This window comes from Colobus angolensis, unplaced genomic scaffold (genome assembly GCF_000951035.1).
Source record: "Colobus angolensis palliatus isolate OR3802 unplaced genomic scaffold, Cang.pa_1.0 Scaffold190, whole genome shotgun sequence".
NCBI classification, from domain to species: Eukaryota; Metazoa; Chordata; class Mammalia; order Primates; family Cercopithecidae; genus Colobus; species Colobus angolensis.
This window is the reverse complement of record NW_012115044.1, coordinates 6,082,769-6,106,107: the sequence shown is the minus strand read 5'-3', so window position 1 is coordinate 6,106,107 and position 23,339 is coordinate 6,082,769. Positions and strand designations below refer to the sequence as shown.

The window sequence follows — 23,339 nt, the reverse complement described above, 5'->3', positions numbered from 1 at the left end:
GATAGGTTTTATAAGAAAAGATGTAGGTAGATACTTAAGTAAAACAATTTCAGATGCTAGGAAAGTCCTTCTTCCCACCCAACCCAAACAAGAAACAACAACAAAAAACCCAACTCAACAACCATTACAATAAATGCACCTCTCCCACTAGTTAACATGTATACTAAAGGTAGTTTAAGAAAGCAATAACGTTTAAGATGGAAAACTTAAAATATTAGAAGTTGACGTAAGGTTTACAAAAGGGGCAACAGAAGATGGCAGTCTCTCTGATAGGAATGGGGAGTTAGCGGCATGGTACAGCCCCTATCCACTTTTCAAGAAAGAAAGGTGAAAAGGTATCCAGGAAACAGCACAAAACCAAAAAATTGTAAAGTTAGGAATTCCTAATTTTGCCAGAGTCAGGTTCTTTCAGATTATTTAGGTTTTATGAGAGGAGTGAAAATGAAAAAGCCAAATATAAATTATCCGAAAACTGCCACAGGAAAGACTCTTGCAGGCTCAGGAGGCGGCTGTGGAAAAGTCATTCCTAGAGCTCTCCAGGATGCATCAGGCCGACCACCTGTTTGCGGAGGGGCTTAGAGCAAGGGGCCCAAACTCCGGCGAGGAGGGCGCCCGCCCCTCGGTTCCCGGAGCCGGTGGAGGCGTGCTGGGGAGCGGGCGGCGCGGTGCGCAGGTGGCGGGGGCCGCGCCAGCTGCGCGCCACGCTCTGCTCCGCGGGTGGGCCGCCAGGCGTCGCGCTGGAGCCGCGGTTGCCCTGGAGACCCAGCGGGGCTAGTGGGCGGCGCGGCGAGGAGCCGAGCTGCGGCTGAAGTAGCGGGCGTGAGTTGGGGGGAGTGGCTCCCCGGGCGGCGCGAGGGGTCGGCTGGTCCTGGGGCAGGGTTAGGTGGCCGTGAGCTGCGGGGAGCGGCTGGCGAGCCCGGAACGCGTCTGGTCACAGCTCAGCGTCCGCGGAGCTGGGCGGCGCTGCAGCTGCACTTGGCTCTTCTGTGCGTCCGACGGTCCCAGCCCCGCGCGGAGGACAGCGGCCCGGCGCTGGGTCCGGGAGTACCAGGCTGCCCCCAAAGAGCGCGGGAGAGTCACGCCCGGCCTCCACTGCCGCGACCGGGAGTCGGGTAGGCGGCAGGCGTGCTCCCTGCGGCCCCGGGATGACTTCTCGGCGCTCCCCGCTGGCGCCTTTGCTGCTCCTCTCTCTGCACGGTGAGTAGCCCCAACCCTTTCCTCCCAGTGGGGCCAGGCTGGGTCGGCGGGCCCGGGGTGAAGCTGTTTGGGGACAGCAAAGAGCCTCCTTGCTTTGCCGAGGGTCGGGAGTCCAACTTTCTCAGGGGCCGTGTTCGTTGCTGCGGCCGAGGCTCGCGCGCACCTGCAGCGGCTGCTTCCGCCGCCCGCTCAGCCCAGGTGTTCCTCATTAGAGAGGTAACTAAACTCGCCCCGCTACCTCCGGTCCCAGGCTGGGCCCCGACTCTCGCCTCGCTGCGCTACGGGGAATGCAGGATCGTTTTTAGATAACGAACTCCCTTTCTCACTGGTCCAGTTAGAAACTGTAGTTAGAACCAGTTGCCTTTACTAGGCGGCCCTAGGAAAACTAGAAGTGCTTTTAAAATCATTTGGAAAGCTTTCTAGCTTTAACGTAACCTTTTGGAAGCCTATACACGTTTTGGCCGAAAATGATCTTTATTTTAAAAAATAATTGTATACTGTGCATTACTATATTAGAAAACAATAGTTTATTTATACTCTAGCTTCATCTCCAGATGACTTAAGTTGGCTCACAAAAATACATAGAATATAACAATATTAGAACAAAATAAATGTCTTTAAATTTCTTGTTAACAGTTTTAAAGACATCTGTTTATAAATTTAATTTTCTACTCTCTGCTTAATCTTTCTTACATTTTATTTTCGGTGAATAGCCGTCATATTAATTTAGATCCTGATTTTCATCCTATACAATGCTGTTTGTTTTTTGTGTGTGCGTTGTTCTGTGCAATCCAGTTTTCTGTCCCATTTATTGCTGAGATTTACTGAGATTTTTTTCTAAAGGGTGTTATTTAAAACGTGGGTTCAGTGATTTATGGAACTTTGTGGTTAACCCTGTTTTTTTTTTTTTTTTTCTGGAGACACCAGCATGTTTCCAGTCATTTTATGGCCTTATTCGAACTGATTTTGAAGTAAGCTAATTCTAGCCAACTTAAATTGTGCAGATTCATTGAATAGGGGAGAAGAGAATACGAGAACTTTTTGTATGTCTTCTCCATAGAAACTAGTGAAGCTGTAATCATCAAAATTACAGATAATTTTCTAGAGTTCAGTAGGTATATTTTTAGTGATGATGTGCAGACAATAACATCAATATGTACATTATGAACTTGTGCTTCCAAATATCTTTTGTACTGTTACTAGTTTGAGATGTCCAGTTTTTCTCTCTGTCCTACTACTTTTTAAGTGTGAAATAAGAGGGTAAATTGGCTTTTTATGAAGTCCTTGGACACAGCTCTAAATATTACCAATATTACAAGAGTGGCTCAAATTTTTGGTAGAACAATCTATTATTAAAGTTGTATATTATAATAAATGCTACTCTTTTTGTAAGTAGCGTTTGTGTATAGTTTGTTTTTGAAGTATTAGGCAGTACTTTAAAAGAGTTGGTATAATTCGCAGAATCAGCCTTGCAAGGTCATCTGATTTGTTCTTTTTTTCTCAGCAAAACTATTCCCAAGCCATACAAGAATGTTTTTAAAGACTTCCAAGGACATCTCAGTCTTGGCAATAACCTGTTATGTAGAGGCATTTTCCACTTTCAAAAACAGTGTTCATTTGTTCAACAGATATTTACAGAGCCATCAGTCTGCATTTGAGTATCTGGTGGGGAAAGGTGGTGGTGGAATACAAAGATGTGTGTGTGTGTGTGTGTGTGTGTGTCTGCAGCCCGTAAGGAGTTTGCATTTTTAAAACAGGCTATAAGCATGTACAAATAATTTATGATACAGTGAATGTATGAGGAGTTCTATTTGTTAATGTAAGTATCAAGTAAGACTTCTTGGAGAAGTTCCTTTTTTTTTCTGGGCATTGAATGAGTAGGGTATGAATTGGCTCAGATGGTGGTGGATGGGCTTACTTAACCAAAGGAACAGTCTGAAGGAAGGATGTGAAGTGGAGCAGGCAGGGGTATACTCTTGAAAGGCCAACCTGCTAGAGCAGGAGATGTGTGCAAGGGAGAAAGAGCCAAAAAGTAGTTGGGGGCAAGATAGTAGAGAATCTTGAATGCTGCGTTTGGGCTTTATTCAGCTGGCCATGGAAAAAGTACTGATGTTCAGTTTCCTTCCTGTGGGTGGGGGGAAAGAGGATGAACAGTTAACGTGCCTGTTTGTGCTAGCACACCTAACTCCAGGAGAGTACTATGCCCTAACCGAATTTTATTCTTGAACTAGTCAAGGGCACACTTGGTTTGAATGAATTACGGTTCATCCCCAGAACTTTCAATGTGGAATAGCAGGAGGGGTGTATATCTGAACGAAGTTGGTTCTATTACAAAGGAGTAAAGGGGAATGGATGTTAGATAAATAACCAATAGTAGTGGCCACTACAATGAAATAATACACCAAAGGTAGAAATAGAGGGTCTTTTCAATAAATGAAAGAAAATCGATGTTAATAAATTTCTGTTTCTATTTGTTTTTTTTTTTATTTTGTTTATATTTGTGGAGTAACTTCAAAGGTAATTTGAATTGAAAAGCTGACTTCTTTATAGTTCTTCCAATGGGTTAGATATAACTAAAGTGTTTCTTGTACTTGTGATTCCTTGAAATAGCACATAACTTTTCAGAATTTGAGAAAATGTAGAAAAAGAAAGAAACGACCACATAAAATGCTATGAAAATGAAAAAAGTCGTGAACCTTTTCAGTGTTACCATTATTAAAAATTTATTGTAAAATCCAGTTTCTCAGCTCTAAATTGAATACTGTAATTGTTTTAGAAGGATTCACCTGTCAGTAAAAATCTGTAGTTTAACCTACATGAAAGGTGACAGCTACGGGATGAAAATTTCAGAGAGGTTGAGCCTAATACACATATATATTCAACATGGACTATTTAGGAAGCAATTTAAATATTAAATTACCAAGCACTTAAAAAGCGTTATGCTTGGAACTGTTGTCAGACACTAGGTAATGATGCAAGGGGTAAAAGTACTTGTTTTGGCTTCCCCTCCCCAGATAACAGTATGTGGCACATTTTGAAATGTGTTTTCACACTTTCATAGTGGAAAGATTTATAATGAAAATTCTCATTTGAGTCTTCATACTTACGCCATGTGATTTATTGTCAAACAAGGTGATGTGCTGGTGCAACAGATTCTTTAGTTGCAGTGAGTAATACAAAACAAGGGACAGGAAGTACTTACTAAGCTGGGAGAAAGTACAGAAAATGGTGGCTTTCCCACTAAGGCGTTTCATCCGTAACTACTTAGTTTGTTTGTTTATTTATTTATTTGAGATGGAGTCTGGCTGTTGTTGCCCAGGCTGGAGTGCACTGGCGGGATCTTGGCTCACTGCAACCCCTGACTCCCAGGTTCCAGCAATTCTCTTGCCTCAGCCTCCCGAGTAGCTGGGATTACAGGTGCCCACCACCACCCCTGGCTAATTTTTGTAGTTTTTGTAGTTTTAGTAGAGACAGGGTTTCACCATGTTGGCCAGGCTGGTCTTGAACTCCTGACCTCAAGTGATTTGCTCGCCCCAGTCACCCAAAGTGCAGGGATTACAAGCCTGAGCCACCGCGCCTGGCCCCATAACTAGTTTATTTAGAATAGGGATTCCAAATCTATTGTTATCTAGACTAATGATAATTTTTTTATACTCTCTCAACACTTAATTATTTTAGGCAGTTTGAGGAGGGTTTGCTGAATTTCTGTTTTCTAATTTACTTCAAGTGAACACAGTCATCTCAACTTTCTCTTTCTTTGTTTGGTGAGGACTAGCTGGCACTAATACATCTCATCCCTGCATTTTGGGAACTGCCCCCACACCATCTGGAGGATCTGAAATCTTCTCTTGATCATACTTTGTGAGCAACTGGCTTCAGAGAGGTTGTTGGTTCTTGGGTGGTATTCAAAAAGCCATCTGATTTGAGCTGAGTTTGGTCTTAAAAGTGGAAAGTTAATTAGTTTACTTATTAGTTAAGCCTATCTTACTAAACTATGGAAGGATTTTTTTTTTTCTGTTAATGTTTGGGTAATTAATTTTCTGTATACCTGGTTTTCTGCTACTCAAGAACAAGACCAGAGTAGTAGTTTGCATTTGTAATGGTTTTAAATTGTAGAAGTATGACATTAGCCACAGAGAGAAAATTTGTTTCCAATTTGCAAATAATAGACTCAGCCCATGATCTACCACATCATCATTGCCTTTATCAGATATTATATAGGTACAGTATGACTCTGCCTCACTCATATATTACAGAAAGGATCATATTTTGATAAGTGTCACTAGAATATTTACAGAATAGAATAAAACCCATGCAGATTTACTATTATGGGCAAAGTGTGTTCAATAAAAAGTTATTTGAAAAAGTCTACTTACTGGTTTGTTTTCATTTAGCAGTTAACTCTGTTGATCTTGAGAGAGATATAAGCTGACAGTGTTAGAGGACACTTTTATTTAGATAAAGGATTCCTGGAAAGAAACCGAGATCCTAGAAGAACCGAGTTCAGAAAATTCTTGTATCACGTAGAGTTCCTTGGGAAGATCTTCAGATATTTAGGTTAACGTTAGCAGCCATTAATGGTAGTAGACCAGGGTTTAGGGTTGGAATAGGTGGTTAAAGTATAATAGGTTTGTGGAAACCTATGCCAATTTTTCACTGAGGGTAACAAATATGTAATAAAATACAATATGACTTTGTGAATGTAACTCTAATATAGTGAGGCCACTTGTAGGCTGGTCTTAAAAGAATTATCAGTTCAATATTTTTAGAAATTTAAGTTTAAATATTTACCAAAGTCTGTTGAAGATCCCAACAATGGAAACATAACAGTGTCCTAATTTAGACACTTTTGCCCAAAGTTTCACTGTTCACAGCAGTCACACACATAAAACCTTTCTCTTCTGTATTCCCCTTAATGATTGTTTTTTCTTTTTACTTGTCATCTTCTCCTTCCATTTTGGAAGATGTTATGTTCCTCTGTTAGTAACATCAGGTTCTTCTATGGTAATAAATCCAGTCCTGGTTCTTTCCAATTGTTCAGCTCTACCCATTTCAAGGATTGATATTTACAAAAAATTAACCCTGGAGCCAACCAGGCAGACACAGAAATCACCATAGAAGGTGAGCGTTGGTGGGGGTATGTGGGAGTGTGGGCATAGTTATATGCTAATATTTTCCCCTTGTTTAATGAAGTTAACTTTATAATAGAATTCTCTTTCTCGCCCTGTGCTTGCGCTCTTTCTCTTTTGCTCTCTCTCTCTCTCGCTCTCTCTCCCCCCTGCCTCTCTCCCCCCTACCTCTCTCTCTCTCTCTGTGTGTGTGTGTGTGTGTGTGTGTGTGTGTGTATTATCCCCAAAAGGCAGTACCATGTCTACCATGCTGGGCACTATAGTAATGCTCAGTAGACACTTGTGAATGAAGGTTTACTAATATAGGTTGTACCCCTGAGAAGACTGTTGTTTTCTTTTCTTTTTTTTTTCATATTTTGAACTTTTTATTTTGAAGTATAGATTCATAGCAAGTTGCAAGAAATGTACAGGAAGGTCCCATGCACCCTTCACTCAGCCTCCCCTGATGTTACTATCCCCCAAAACCAGAGTACAAAATCAAAACCAGGAAATTGGTGTTGGTATGCCCACAGAACTTATTCAGTGGGCAGAGAAAATTTAAGAGCATTTGCTTTTTTAAAGAAAAATAAAATTTTTGTTACAAGTTTCTTTAGGGGTTTGGTGTGACTATGTCAGCTTCAACTAATCTTTACACCTTGGTAAATATTTTGTGAAACAGGTGATGGAGATCAATGTTCGTAGTTTGTTTTTTTTTCCTTCAAATTTTGTGACTTCTGTGGAAGTTTATTCAAAATTTCAATACTTACAGATCTTTTGAAATAGATTTTTAGCTTATCTCTAATCCTAAATATTTGAAAATTTTTTTCCTAAGGAATTCTGAAGCTTTTGCTTTATGTTGTAAGGAATGATCTTGGACTTTTGGCAATTTCTTTAGAACCTTGAAGTTTACCTTTTTCATGTCTGGTGTTCATAGTCCTGAGGGACCTGTATGTTAGAACTAGTCTCCCAAGGACGGAGAAAATTAGTTAAAATAACATCTTTTGTAGCTTAACGCCATCCTCTTTCTCCCTACATTACCATATACAAAGTACTGGAGACACTTTTCTAGAAATAGGAGCATTAACTATAAATCAACCTTACGTTGGGGGAGTTTGGCAAGACTGGCAGTTGTCTGCCTCTCCTATTCCCTTCCCTCCTCCTGAAGTTTATGTATTTCCATTCATAGTTTATCCCAGACATGATTTATGCCCTTACAGACCACACTGCCAGTCTGAAGTATTTATACGTCTCTCAAAATGTCAAAAGTCGTTTACTAATCATAAATCCTGCACTATATACTTAAAGATGACTTAAATAATATCAAACATCAAGGCTTAATACTTAATCTTTTTTTCTTTGGGCCAGGTCCATGACTATAAGGTATAGAACTTCTTTTAGCCCCCATGGGTCAAGATCATCTGCCAGAACACAGAATACATGGCAAAAACGGAGGCTGCAGTACTGTAGTAAACATCGCTTCTTGAAGAGTCTATTCAAGTCAGGCTAACATTTTAGGCTTTTATTGGTTAAGAAAGTTTATAGTACAGTTCACTTATGTATATTGCCCATGTGTAAATACAGATAGCTTTGTTGATCAAGACTTAAGACAGTATGCAGGGCATGTGAAAAATTGGTTAACAGTGTACTGCAAAGATTCTTAAACTTCCTGGCCTTAAAGATTATTGGGGCTTTAAAGATTATTGAGGACTGCAAAGAGCTTTAGTTTATGTGGATTATGTCTATCGATACCGTATTAGAAATTAAAAGTGAGAACATTTAAAAGAATCTATTAATCTGTTTAGAAACAAGACATACATTACATGTTGGCATAAATATTTTTATGACAATTAACGTTTTTTTCCCCAAAACTGAATAATATTAGTGAGAGAAGTGGCACTTTCACATTTTTGGGACCCTCTTTAATGTCTGGCTTATTAGAAGACAACAGATTCTCGTATCTGCTTTTGCATCTCATTTATTGTGATATGTCATCTTGGTTTGGTGGAAAATGTGAAGAGTATCTGGTCTCACATGGATACATAGTATTTTGATAGCATTTTCAGATAATTTTGGATATTCATCTTTGATATTCTACTAAAGCATGATATGCAGTAGTTTCTTAAAAACTGATTGAAATGTGGAACCAGAAACCATATCAGTGAACACTTCCTGCTTGTTATATTAAAATCCATTGGTTTATCTTGCACTTTGAATGGATCTTTTACTCATGCATGATTTTTCGTAAATCTATGCATTGATCATTGGAAAATATTGGTTCACTTTGTTACACAGATCTTACAAATGTTAATATATTACGTTACATAACATTTAAAAATTACATTTATCAATATCACCACTGAGATAATCAGAATAGTCTTTTAAGTATTATGAAGCTGTTAAGCTCACAATGTCAGATACCAGTTTTCCAAAATTTTAATATTTGCTTGAATTTTATCATTGCCCACAAATGACTGTCAGTTATTTCACTTGAAGTGATGGTCTCATTTTGTACTGCTTTGAGAAAATGTCTGCTAAATATATAAGTTTGAATAACCATAGTCTGTGAGTTGTTCATTCAAGTAGATGTGAAGGAAAGTGGTTAGTTCTTTCAGCCTTGAGCTCAAATGATTGCACCAGTGTCTTTGGGATGACCATTTTGCTTCAGTATGCAGCATAAGTCGTTTTATACTACCCATTTTGTCACACAGAATATTACAAAAGGTCAAGATTTAATGAAATTATTGTTATTGTTTCATCAAAGACATTCTTTAGTGAAACTGGATTTTTTTTCTTTTTTAACTGTGACTACATGATGGCAAAGACTACAGTGACTACTAGTACAGTCTAATGCCAAGGCCTTGACCTGTGTTAAGGTGCCAACAGTTTCACCCACTACTGCTTTTGTACCATCAATGCACATGTTAGCCCAGGAAAAAAGGGATAAATCTCTACTGTTAGTAAGCAAAGTAGTTTTTACTACACAGACTTTCCGAAAGGGTCTTGGGAATCTGCATCAGCCCATGGACTGTACTTGAAATGCTGGTATCTGTAATAGAATGTTGGATTCTCTTTTTTTTTTTTGAAATTGCTGTAGAGACAACTAGCCATACAATAAATCTCTGCTATATGGGGTGGCATTAAATGGAATATACATGTGTTATTTTAAAATAAAAAAGGAACTCATTTCAAATCCATTGTTTTGTATTATAATTTAAAAACATGTAAAAGTAACATTCTAGGGTAAAAACTCAAAGAAAAAGTATTTAAGAAGTTTTTTAAGAAGAATTTTTGTATTTTTAGTAGAGACGGGGTTTCACCATGTTGGTCAGGCTGGTCTCAAACTCCTGACCTTGTGATCCGCCTGCCTTGGCCTGCCAAAGTGCTGGGATTACAGGTGTGAACCACTGTGCCCAGCCTAATATAGACATCTTACCACATCTGTTACATGGATCTATCTCATTCTTTTTAATGGAAGTTTAGTAGTTCATAGCAAGCATGCCATAATTTTTAGCTGTTTCTCCATTATGCACATTTGTGTTGTCTCTCATTGTTTGATATTCATAATGTTTTAGTGACCATCTTTGTACGTATACCCTATACATTTGTGTAGATATTTCTGTGGTCTGGCTTGCCCAAAGTGCAATTGTTTGGATGTACACATTTAACATTTGGGGGGAGACAATAGCATTGTCGTGATTCAAACCCAATATGTCTGACTATACAAAGCCTATGTAAAAGTTCATGGGCTTTGTATAGTCAGACATATTGGGTTTAAATTATGACTCATCATTTCTTTGCCCTGTGACTTTGAGACTGTTATTTAATGTCCTGAGCTTGAGTTTTTCTTGTGAAACGGAGATGGTCTTCTTACTGTGTTGAGAAGTACTAAATTAAATGAGAACTGTTATCTGTAAAGTGTCTAGCATAGTGCCTGACTGGCAGCAAGTGCTCAGTTAGTGGCAGTTACCGTTACAAGGATTGATCAGTCCCAATTTTTAAGTCAGGAGATGAGTCTATTTAGGGTGTGCCACTGGAGTTGTGGCCTAGGGCATATCATGTAATTCTCCAGGCCTGCTTTCATTTGCAAAATGAGGGAATTAGACTAGATAATCTCTTGTTCTTTTCCAGTTCTATAATCTTGTGATTCTTTGACATGGTTTCCAGTATTGAAAATATTTGTAATAAGATAAACTGGAGATATTATGTGGCTGCTTTTAACATGTTTGTAAAATTTTTCCTAAAATAGTAACTTGACTTTTCTCTCTCCCTCCCCCTACCAATATAATAAAATGTTGTAGTAATTTCTGTCCTCAGCATTAAAACTATCTCCATCTGTTGTAGAAAGATTACAAAATGTCATTCGAATATAGTCTTATTTTAAAAATTTATTTTAAAATTGATTGCTACTCACTTTGACTTAGGCTGTGTACATACCTATTTTTTCTCTTCAGTTCTTTGTATCACGGACAGATCTTGTATGTATCAGGAAAGGGTCAGTTCAAAGCAGGCTGTAAGTATGACAATATCTTCTTTTTACCTCAATCACTGTATTCTAATCCTTTAACTTAATTTCTGTGATCTTTCTCTGCTTTTCTCTGATAATGAGCTTTCTTTGTCTTAAGCCAAGCATAGATGTCTAAATTTTAGCTATACTAGGTTACATGATAAATACAGACATTTTACTAGTGTTATTATTGATTAAAAGGGAAAAGCTTGTGAGCTTAAAAAAAAACAAGTTTTAGGCAGGGATGTAGTGATACTTAAACTGAAAGCTTTGGAGGGGTGTGGTTAGGGCACATCTTAATTTTGATTGTATATCATTGATTATGTCATCAATAGTGTTGCCTAGCTGTTCTTTTTTTTGCATTTTCGCGAGAGAGGTTGTTTTTGCACAAAGCCAGGTGGTCTCTAAAATTGATAGAATTAATTACATTGACAAAACTTAAATAATTCTGAGATTCGTAAACTCACTGCCTAGTATTTTATCTTGGTAAGTAGAATCTGTTTTCAGGTCATTAAATTTTTCTTGAAACAACCATACTGATAAGAGATGCTTCTTGAATTTTGTACTCCAAAATATTAATAGTAAAAGAAATTTAAACATGATTCATTTTCATGAGAATCTTTTCTAAAATTGTGACTTTTGATTCTTTCTAATTTGTTCATTGTCCTCAGAACAGGACAAGTTTTAGTTGCCTGTTGATTAATATGTATTTTCATTTTCAGTTTTAACATTTGCATTTCTTTGAACAAATTAATTGTGCTCTTATCCTCCCAACCCCTTACTCCCATAGCAGTTATTTTGAATTTAGGGAGTTGAGTTATCTTTCTCATTAATAAGAAAGTATAATGTTGTGAGCCACAGGGAGCTGGACCAGTAAGGTCTCTTAGAGCCCTTTAATTCCAAAATGTCCTTGATCTGATGAAGCCGCTCGGTAAATCTCTTCACAATTTCCATGACCAAGCCATCTGCCTGCATTAAAATAAATCAAATCTGCTTACTCCTTCAGTGTCTAACAAATATTCTATAAACTGATGATGATGAAGACCATGAACACAAAAATAATTTGCAATCTTCAGCACTTCCTTTTGAGTTCTCAGCTCAGATTCTCTTGACATAGTGGGGGTTGGCATGTCAGCTTTTTCTTCGACTTGAGTGGAGAGTAGTGAAGTCCATTCTCCTAGTCCCTTTCATTATATTTGTCCCAACTGTGGCAAGTGAACTGATTCAGCTTTTCCATGTTTAGGTTAAACGTCACAAAACTTTACTTTTTCTTCTACTTCATGTATGTTAATTAGAGAAATGCACATAGATTTATCTAATTTTATATGTGGCAGTTTACGTATGTGTAAGCTGAGTGTGGGGGGGTACATACATGTGCATATGTGTTTTTAAGTCTCTGGCAGACTGATTTTATATCTGGTTCAGGTTTCTGATATTGTCCAGACTTTAGGAACTATGTCGGTTGTAGCAGCACTATGCTGTAAAAGTGCATGATCCCATAGCCCATTTGTAGGCAAAAATAGTTATTTTTTTTTTAACATCTTGAAAAGCATTGAGTTTTTGAAGTATTTCTTCTTCGTGATCTTCTTACTATCCTTTCTTTCCTCACCACATTTGTTTTTCCTTTGAGACGGAGTCTCGCTCTGTCACTCAGGCTGGAGCGTAGTGGCGCGATCTTGGCTCAGTGCAACCTCCGCCTCCCCGATTCGAGCAATTCTCCCTGCCTCAGCCTCCTGAGTAGCTGGGATTACAGGCATCAGCCATGACACCTGACTGATTTTTGTATTTTTAGTAGAGACAGGGTTTCGCCATGTTGGCCAGGCTGGTCTCGAACTCCTGACATCAAGTGATCCTCCTGCCTCAGCCTCCCAAAGTGCTGGGGTTACAGGCCTGAGCCACTGTGCCTGGCCAAAGGGATTTGTTTTTTTTCTAGTTTTGGCCTGTAATGAGTAACGCTGCTGCAAATGTTCTTGTGTGTGTCTTTTGATGCATATCAGAATGAATTTCTGTTGGATATGTCCCTACGAAACAAATTGCATATGTTCAACTTTAGTAGGTATGGCCCATTTTCTTAAGTGGCTGTGCTGATCTTTCTCCCACTAGCAGTGTATGAGAGTTTCATTTCCTTTATATCCTTGTTAGTGAACACTAGGTATTGTCAGTCTATTTTATTACTTCAGCCATTCTGATAGGTGCATAATGGTATCTCATTGTGTCTGTGTGTGTATGTATGTAGGTGATTTTGTACTTCCCTGGTTACTAATGAAGTTACACACCTTTTCCCCTTTTTACTAGCATTTGGGTATTGTCTTTTACAAATTTTCTATTGAAGTCATTTGCCAGTTCTTAAAACAACTTTGTTGAGATATAATTCACAAATCATATGATTCACCCACTTAAAAGTATACAGACCAATCATTTTTGGTATTTTACATTATTTTTAAAATTGTGGTAAAATATATATAACATAACATTTACCGTTTTAACCATTTTAAGTATATGATTCAGTGGCATTAAGTACATTTGCAGTGTTGTGCAGCTATCACCGCTATTTCCAACACTTTTACATTGCCCTAAACAGAAGCTATAACTATTAACCAATACCTCCCAGTTTCCACCTAACCCCTGGTAACCTCTAATCTACTTCTTATCTCTATAAATTTGCCTATTCCACATACCTCATATAAGTAGAATTAAACAACATTTATCCTTTGTGTCTGGATATTTATTTCACTTGGCATAGTAGATTTATTTCACTTACCATAATGTTTTCGAGGTTCATTCATGTTGTAGCATATACCAGAACTTCATTTCTTTTTATTGCTGAATAATTTTTCATTGTATGAATATACCACATTTTATATGCTCATCTGTTGACGGATACTTGGGCTTCTTGCCAGTTTTTAAAATTAAGGAGTCAGTGTCCCCTCCCACTCCCTTGGTTTCAGTGGGTTTAAAAAACATGTTTGTTGAAGTACTGGCACATTATTGTTTATATGTGTTGTAAAATCTCTTACTCTGTGACTTGCTTTTTTACTTTCTCAGTTTGGCATCTTTTAAAGAACAGAAGTTCTTAATTTTAAGTGATTCATTTAAGCAACTTTTTTCTCTTTCACTAGCATTTTTTGTGTCTTGACTACAAATTGTTTGCTTTTCCTAATGTCATAAAGATATTTCCTGTTATTGTTTGTAAGCTATACTGTTTTACCTTTCATATTTCAACCTACAGCCTATCTGGAATTCATTTCTTGTGTGCAATGAGCGTTGGGGGTAAGGACAAATTTTTTTTTTTTTTTTGTGATGGCTGGCTTATTTATGTTTAGCCTTTTTAGGAAGATAAGATGTGGTCTTACACTTTGTTTTACCTGTAGAATCTAGTACAGTGCCTTATATATGGTGAGTGATCAATAAACTCTTATTAATAAATAAGTCATGAAGACTCATCTCCCAAAAAACACATAGGTTCCCAAACAGAATTCTATATATGAATGCTATATAAGCATTATTTTTTCCTCCTTTTGTTGTCTTTTTCCTCTTCCTCTGTTGTCACCATCATCTTTATCACTGTCATATCCTTTTACTTCATTAACATAATCTTCATCATCTGGAGTTGAGGTTAAGTTTTTAATCTCACAATATTAATTATTTTATAGTAATTTTTTTTTTTTTTTTTTTTTTTTGAGACGGAGTCTCGCTCTGTCGCCCGGGCTGGAGTGCAGTGGCCGGATCTCAGCTCACTGCAAGCTCCGCCTCCCGGGTTTACACCATTCTCCTGCCTCAGCCTCCCGAGTAGCTGGGACTACAGGCGCCCACCACCTCGCCTGGCTAGTTTTTTGTATTTTTTTTTAGTAGAGACGGGGTTTCACTGTGTTAGCCAGGATGGTCTCGATCTCCTGACCTCGTGATCCGCCCATCTCGGCCTCCCAAAGTGCTGGGATTACAGGCTTGAGCCACCGCGCCCGGCCAGTAATTTGTTTTAAAATAATAATTTTAGTTTTAAATGGCCTTTTACATTGTTGAATCCTTTGCATTGTTTAACCACTGCCTACATTTGTATTGTACAAGGGATTTTAACCTGTGACCAAAAGATAGTTTTCGGGGAGGTCATAGAAATTTTATCCCAAATTTAGTGTTATATGCATTTGACATTTTTCGTTTCCCTGGGGAGAGAGTGTCTCATCAACTTTTAAAAATATGTTATTTCATTTTCCAACAAACTATTGAGAACCTATTCTATAAACACCACTGTGAGTTATAAAGAGATGTTCAGTATATCTGGTCTTAAGTAACTTTATACTTATATAACTACAGTTGGAATCATGACTGTAGTTACAGTTTGGAGATGTATGTGAATCAGGAAAGAAGTAATTGCAGAATACTTATTGTCAGGATTGTGTGGGGAAACAGAAGTATAGATATATCATAGTTAAAATGCCATGTGGAAGAAGATATAGCCAGACAGCTAATAATCTTGTGTATTGCCTGTCTGGTCTTTACCCCAGCCAGTGAGGCATGGCACATTTGATTCTTATGTATTCAGTGGTTTGTAAGGATAAAAAGAACAACTGAGGGTTTATTACGCTCCAGGCATCTGGGGATAGAAGGATGACAAATGTGGATGATCCAGTCTTCAAGTTTAGACTAAACTTCTATGATTTACTCTGAAGGACAAACATGACTTAGCTCATTATGGTGTCATGTGTTACATTCGTGGAGTGAGTGAAGTGTAATTTCTTGCTCAGTTCTCATTCTTGTTCTCACCAAGCCATTCGATTTTCCCTGGTAGTATGTATTCTTTGGAGTATGGTTCTTTGGAGTCTGCACGCTGTGCAGCTGTGCATGAGTATGTAAAAGTGATCACATCGAGGCAGTGACAGAAAACAGGTGGAGTCTGAGGCAGTGCACCTGATTACTCAGGACTACATGAAGTGTATGAGGGACCAAGCAGTGTCTGTGTGTCCTTGTGAGGGGACTGACAGAGGCCTGTGTTACAATGTAGAGGTCTGTGCAGGGATTTCAAGATCAGTGTCTTCCTCTGTTTGGGTCTCAGTAACAGAATACGACAGACTTGGTGGCTTATAAACAACAGAAATGTATTTCTCACAGTTTTAGAGGCTGGGGAGTCTAAGATCAAGGTGCCTGCAGATTTAGTGTCTAGCGAGAGCCTGCTTCCTGGCTTGTGAACAGCTCTCTTCTTGCGGTGTCCTCACGTGGTGGAAGGGGCAAAGAGCTCCCTGGGGCCTCTTTTATCATGGCATAAATCTCATGTATGAGAGGTCCACCATCATGACCTAATCATCTCCCAAAGACTCCGCCTTCAGATATCACCACTTTGGGTTTTAGGTTTCAATATATGAATTTTGTGGGGGATACAAACATTCAGTCTATAGCAATCAGAGACAAATGGCCAGGGTCACAGTACAGAGGTGGGAACCTGCACACACCCACCACTGTTCTCGTTCAATAACAGCGACAATGGAAAGAATACCCTCACAGAGGAGCATTCATATTTTACTGGTTACCAGTCTGGCCTAGTCTGTCAAGATACTCTGCAGCAGAGGCAGGTAAAGAAACCAGAGAACTTGGTGTGGCTATGGGGGAACTCTTTTCTTCTCTGGCTGGGGTAATTTGAGCGCTCTCTCCTTCATGCAGGAAGATACTGTCTTGAAGCAGAGCAGCACAAGGGGAAAGAAATCTGAAAGACCGAGAATTTCTCTGAGCTATTGAAAAGAGAAATCTAGAGATTTCTTAGGCTGTGCAAATTCTTGGATCTGCCTGAAATAACTAAATTCAGTCCAATCTAATCATCTTCCTGACCCCTGTCACCCATCTAGTATGCGAGTGAGTTGAGGGTGTGTGTGAGTGAGAAGTGGTAAGATCAGATCGGTTTGAGAGAAAATAGACTCTGTTTCTTTGCATATGCCTATTTATTAACAAAGGAATGTAAATGTACTTATTGCTGTCCTCTTGATAAAATTTGCTATAGATGTATGGCTAATCCCACAGAATTAAGGATCCTTATCTGTCCAGATGCACCAATTTTGACCTCTGTCCTAGTTTTTAACTTAAGCTGGTATACCAACAGGGCAGCAAATATATAAGCAGTTGCAAGAACTGCACTGCAATGGTTTATTGAATCTTAATAAATGATACTTTCTTTTAAGAAAAGCCTCTTTATTTGCTTGATCACTTGAAGTGCTTTTTAAAAATACTTGGATTTGGCAGGCTTTTTCTGATACTGAGGTGCTCACAGTAAACTGAATGTGGTTAAACAGCTTGGAACACTGGAGTTGAATAGTTTCTGGGCACATGTGCCAAAGGATGGCAAGCCAAGTCATCCAGCCTCCAGTGCCAGCTCTGATGAGCTTCAGTTCTGCTGCTGCCAGCACTTCTGCATGCCTCTCTGAGTCTCACACATTTCTTCTTTTAGTGTCACAAGTGTCCAGTCTGGATGTCACATTTTCATTAAGTGTATAGCTGTGATTGTTGGATAACCACCATGTGCCATGTATTGCCTAGACATTTTATGTATGTATATTCGTTAATCCTTAAACTAAGCCTGTAAGATAGATGAGTATTAGTCCTATTTCCAAGTGAAGAAATAGATGATTCAGTTGTAGAGCAGAATGAATTCCAGTACCTATAGTTAAGAGCCTGGAATATTAAGTAAGATGGTAGGTAAAGATAATATGTAACATGTAAAAATAATAAAGTGCCTAATACTGTGTCAGGCTCAGGTGATCAGTAAGTGGATTACATTTTCTCTTATAAGCTCCATTTACCTTTGTGGTGATTTTGTCTGCATTCTAGGGCCTAACTGGAGAATTTAGGAAACATTTGTAGAAGTTATGGGCAGATCTTACAGCAGACCTTTAGAACCCTAAACATTAGAATCTTAAGCGCTGTGAAGCTCCAAACAGTAAACTGTAAAGTATAGGTGAGGAGGTAACACCGTTCTGAGTTTTTTATCCTCAAGAGGACTTCTTTCTCTTTCTCTCTCTCTCTCTCACTCATCTACCTCTTTCTCTCTGCCTTGCTGATGCCTTATTTATTTGTTTGGTGTGCCTATTGAGTAATAAAGCACTAGCTATGAGAGTTTACAATTTTATTTTAATTTGTATCAAATAATTGTGTTATCAAATTCAAAGGGGAATTATTAAAAATCCTGTTTTAGAGATTACCAGTCAATAAGAAATTGTGCTCGGCTGTTGGGTTAGACAATGTAGGTGATAGGAAAGAGGTATAAAACTCAGTTCTTACCAATGTGGAGAAACCCCATCTCCACTAAAAATAGAAAATTAGCCAGGCATGGTGACGCATGCCTGTAATTCCAGATACTAGGGAGGCTGAGGCAGGAGAACTGCTTGAACCCAGGAGGCAGAGATTGCAGTGAGCCGAGATCGTACCATTGCACTCCAGTCTGGGCAACAAGAGTGAAACTCTGTCTCAAAAAAAAAAAAAAAAAAAGGGAAAACAAAGAAACAAAAAACTCAGTTCTTGCCTCCACTGAGTTTATACTTTTAGAGGAGAAAAGGGAAAAAACATTTTTGAATGCCTAACTAGTCTTTCAGTGTGCATTTTATAATTAATTTTTACCACAACCTGGCATTGTTTTCATTTTATAAACAAGAAAAATGATGATCAGAAAGGTTAAATAAGATCACATGGCTCAATTCCTTTGGTTTCCAAAACTCGTCTTCCTGGCTTAAGGAACAGAGAAGAGGAAAATATAGTTACAGTTGTGAGCCACATGATGATGTTTTGGTTAACAATGGACCACACATACAGTGACTGTGGTCCTATAAGATTATAACACTGTATATTCACTGTACCTTTTCTTTGTTAAATATGTTTAGATACACATATTTACCATCATGTTATAATTGCCTACAGTATTCAGTACAGTAACATGCTCTACAGGTTTGTAGTGTAGATGCTCCACCATATAGCTCAGATGTGTAGTAGGCTATATACTATCTAGGTTTGTGTAAGTACACTCGATGTTCACACAATGATAAAATCACCTAATGATGCATTTCTCGAGACATATCCCTGTCAGTAAGTGAAACATGACTGTATTTCACCTTCAGATTTCCCTTACTCTTCTTTTTTCTGGGCCTGGAAAATAATGCTTATGCTTTAGTACCCAGCTTGGATGTCACTTCACAAGTGAAGTCTTACCTAGAGTTAGCTTTTTTTTTCCCCCTACATCCATATAACTTTGCTCAAACTTTAGCCTTTATCTGTTTACTGTAATTTATGCACTTGCCTATTTGTTTAACCCTCTTCTTCCTTTCTTAGCCAGTGCTTAATACACATTTATTTCATAAACAATACATGATAATTGTATTGCCAGGTTAGAAGTACAACTAGAGTCAGAGACCTTATGGAACAGGTAGGAACTAATTGAGTCTTGCAGGATCTAAGTGGGATGTAGACTAGCACAGAGGTGGCCTGGTACACAAGACTGGGGAGGGAAGAGTGTGGGAGATAATATTAGAAATAGTCGTATGGAAAGGAGCATTGCTAGTTCCTGTTAGGAAGTAACATGAGTTAAATTTGGATGCCACATTTATCATTTCAGCTCTTTGAAAACTGCCCCTAATGATATGTCTTTTCTTTTGTTTCCTCAAAATTAATTATCCTTTGGTAGCTATGGTAACTCATTTGAAGCTCTGTTATGCATGTAATTTGTACACATTGAACTATTTGCTTCAGCATTCTAAATATTTTCTTGCATAGTCAATAATCCTATATTTGTAATGTTCTCTTTCTTCTGGCGAAAATTGGCTTTTCCTCTTAGATTTCTAAAGATTTTTTTAAAAAAGAATTAAGAATGACAGCATGAATAATAAATTACCATAAATGACCATCATCTTTGTCACTCATGTTCATGCTGTTATTTGCTGGAATTGACATATTTCTGGACAGTTTTTACTTTGAGAACCTTTGAACACATGCCACATGCCACCTGGCTTCCCCAGCTTCCCAGCTCCCAGGACCGTTACGAGGGCTGCCACACCTCTGTCCCTTCTCTTCTGTGCCCCACAGCCCAGTGTGACACCCTTTGTGCCTCCTTCCTGGCTCTGGCCCAGCCAGTTACACCTTTGTGTTTGCAGCTCTTCTTTTCCCATGCTGCCTCTTACTGGATCCCTAAACTTCCTAGCTCAGCCTTTCTGCCTGGTCTACTTAGACTGGTTTTCTTTTTATGTCCTCCCTCTCTCTTTCAGATGAGTTTTGCACCTGCGCCCCCGTTCAGTGGTTAGACTAGATGGTCCATTTCTTCTCTTTGGTCAGAGTACTGTTTAACCTTTGAATCGTTTTTCTCTTGTGGAAAGTGGGACAGGTAACGCCTACCCGCACCAAGTGGCTAGACTGGATGAAGTGGTGGACTTCAGGCACCAGGTGCTTAGTGAATAGGAGTCTCTAACTTTTCCTTTTCCCCAGCTCTTAACATTATAAAACAGCTTTTTAAAGCATTTATTCATATTTGGTAAGTATTTATTTAGTGCCTGCTTTGTGTTAGCCTCTGTTCTAGGTACTGAGGATATAGCAGAGGCAAAAATAGACTAAAGACATTTGTAACAACAACTTTAGGCAGCAAAAAATGAGATGGCACTAAATTGTTTTTTCTCAAGTCCCTGCCTCTTAAAGTGTTACTTACCTCTGAAATAGAGGCATGTGAAGAATAACATGACACAGAAAAAATGTTATGTTAGGTACTTAGCTGTCCTTAAGTCGTGGTAAATATACTTTTTAAAGCTTTTACAACCGTTCAGTTTTGTTTGTGTCATCCAGGTTTATAATGGATTCCTTAGTGAAGTGACAGGGTTGTAGTGGGTAGAGGGTCTCTGTCTCTGACACCCCTGCAGTTAATTGCGTTAAATAAGGTAGATCTTACACAAGCATTGTTCTCATTTCTAAATAAATGACTATTGCTAAGAGCAGTAATGAAAGTTTAATAATTTTGTTTGAGACAACCATAGGCCAATATTGCCTATACCACAGTGCCTTACAGAGGGAAGGTATTTAGGAAAGATATGTGGACCCAGCAAATGTTTATTTCTGGAGGTACTTTTATACTTCCATTTTGGGGGCTTTATCAGCAATTACATGTGATGTTTATTTGCAGTAATAAACATCATCCTAGGTAATATCTATCTATTAATTTATTTGTAGAGTTTAGAAAAGTAAAGTTGTTCTGTTTGAATTGTGTTTATTTTAAAAATACTTGTAAGTTGTTTTAGTACTACTAAAAAGACATTTAGCATACTGTATGTGACTCATGCACTTTTTAGGTACATGAAAAGGTATATAAAGAGGTATTTATTGATTTGCTTCTGAAGGTTTAATGTTGATAATTCCAAACCAGAAGGTGAAGATTTCTTCCACTTACAATGGCTTCCTTGTGAAATTTTATATAGCTGTCATACAGTCCTGGAATTGTAGATCTGGAAGATACCTTTAGTCTTCTAGGTTGTCCTTTATACTCAACTCTTTCCTCCTGCTTCTATTCTTGCATGTCGTTTAATTAAAAATCTAGAGAGGTAAAGTGATCTTTTCAAAACCACACAGCATGTAAGTGGCAACGTTTAGGCCAGAATCCACGTTGATGCTCTTTCCAATAACATGAGTGAAATAATAAAACTAAGCAATATTTCAGTTACTTTTTCTGTCTTATTCAAACTAATTTTAACTTCTTCAGGGTCAAAAATCTTCTCTTCTTGATGCCTTTCTGTCTCTGTCTTTCCATCGCAATAAAATATTACACAAGAAAAATGTGTATGTACCATGAATGTACACAGATATATTTATGCACTGTGTATAAATAGTGCATGTGCTTGTGTAATTGTGGCAGGGTTATTTAGGCACCGTGGGGATGTGTGATCGAATAAAATATATATTGGATGCATTGCCTGTAGCTACCTGTTTATGCCTCTGTCATGCCATTGTATTCTAGACTGGGTAAGATGAAACAGAAGAAAATACGCAAATTTCATTTCAGAATCTGCAGCAGCTGGAGTGAACGTCAAACAGATGGGCTTTTCCACCCTGATTATCCTAACTTCCTAAATTTAGAAATACATGCTTTAAAAAATGTAAATTACCCAAGGGGGTGGTGTAGCCCATGCCAGGCAGTGCTAACGAGTGCAAATAGATGTCATCTGCTGACTTAGATGAAACTCAGCTTCCACTGCTGGGTTTCTGTTATTTCATCCCCTTTAGATTTGTTTTATGTTGATGCTTTTCTTTCTGTAAAAGTAGTGTCAAGTCTCTTTTCACATATAGATTAATATTATTTTAAACTTTGAGATGTATATCGTATCTGAAACCAAAAATAGTGTTTAATCTTATTACTCAAAATTCCTTCAAACTGGTAAAATAAGTTGGAAAGAGAGAGACATTGAATGAGAAAATTCTTGTATCTTATCTTTGCAATTAACTAGATGGGTGAATTTGGGCAAGACACTTTGTCCACTGTAAAATGAGTGGATTGGACTCCATGGTTGGTCTCTAATGTATCTTTGTAAGTTACAAAGTTCTTTGTTTTTATAAATGAATCTGTGTCTATAAATTCTTTTGTATACTGTTGTGTCGCCAGAATCTACCGCAGTGCCTGGCACACATTTATTAGTCGATGTCTAATAAACATTGTCAAAAGAATCGATACTGTTTGCCTTATATTTTCAATTACCAAAATTCATTGGGAAACTTATTAGAAAGTAAGTGTTGGCCACCACTAGAAGACATTACTTCTCTCTGTTACAGTTAAGTTGAGGAGACCAAAAAGGGATCCAGAGACATAAAAAAAGCAATAACTAAACAAGTGAGGAGGTTTGTATATGCAGGTTGCCTTTCATTGAGTGTGAGTTTTGTGAGGAATCACAATTTATACAAATGAATAAGTTGATAGAACCACTTTTATTCCAAAGTTCCAAGAGGAAATTGCAGAAAACAGTCTGAGTCCATCACCAAAGAAAGTCTTGCAAGATGAGGGGCCGAAGAAGTGAGCCTAGAAGGATGGACTTGCTGAACTTCTGTTTATCCTCCAAGATGTGATTAGTCTTCACAGAACTCCATAGAAGTTCAGGAAGCAAGGAGGTAATGGGGAAAGGAGAGGGCATGGGAGAGCTATCCTTTCTGGGCAAAGAGAATGGGTAAGCAGAGTTACAGAGGCATAAAATAGCCTAGGAGCCACAAGTAGTTCTACATGATTGGAGAATAGGGTAGGGTTTAAGGGGAGCAGAGGCTAGAGATGGGGCCAGAAGGATAGGCAAGCAGCAGATATTTGGACTTTATCCGGTGAGCAGTGGGAAGACTTCCAAGGGTTTTAAACAGAGGAATAACTTGCTTAAATTTGCTTTTTTAGCAATTCGACTTTAGCAGCATTGTGGAGGATGGATTGGAAGTGGACCAGGAGGGAGATGGGGAGATCAGTTGAGGCTGTCGTGGTCGTTAAAGATCATGTGAGATTCCTCGTAAGTGCTGGTAAATTAAGTTTAAGAAGAGGGATGGATTTTCAATAGATC

The 23,339-nt window shown here is 38.4% G+C and overlaps 1 protein-coding gene across 4 annotated transcripts in view; it reads left to right on the top strand.

Annotated features, from left to right (window-relative positions):
• Positions 1-23,339, top strand: part of IGSF11 (immunoglobulin superfamily, member 11) — a 225,510-nt gene that overhangs the window by 102,005 nt on the left and 100,166 nt on the right. For 2 of the 4 annotated variants that reach the window (XM_011940617.1, XM_011940615.1), the window contains exon 1: positions 823-1,197. The exons of 1 other annotated variant lie outside the window; for it this stretch is intronic. In XM_011940617.1, the coding sequence (XP_011796007.1) occupies positions 1,146-1,197 (52 nt within the window). In that variant the 5' untranslated portion in view covers positions 823-1,145. Of the gene's footprint in view, positions 1-822; positions 1,198-23,339 lie in introns of those variants that run through there. One more of the 4 variants, XM_011940614.1, reaches the window with a different exon arrangement.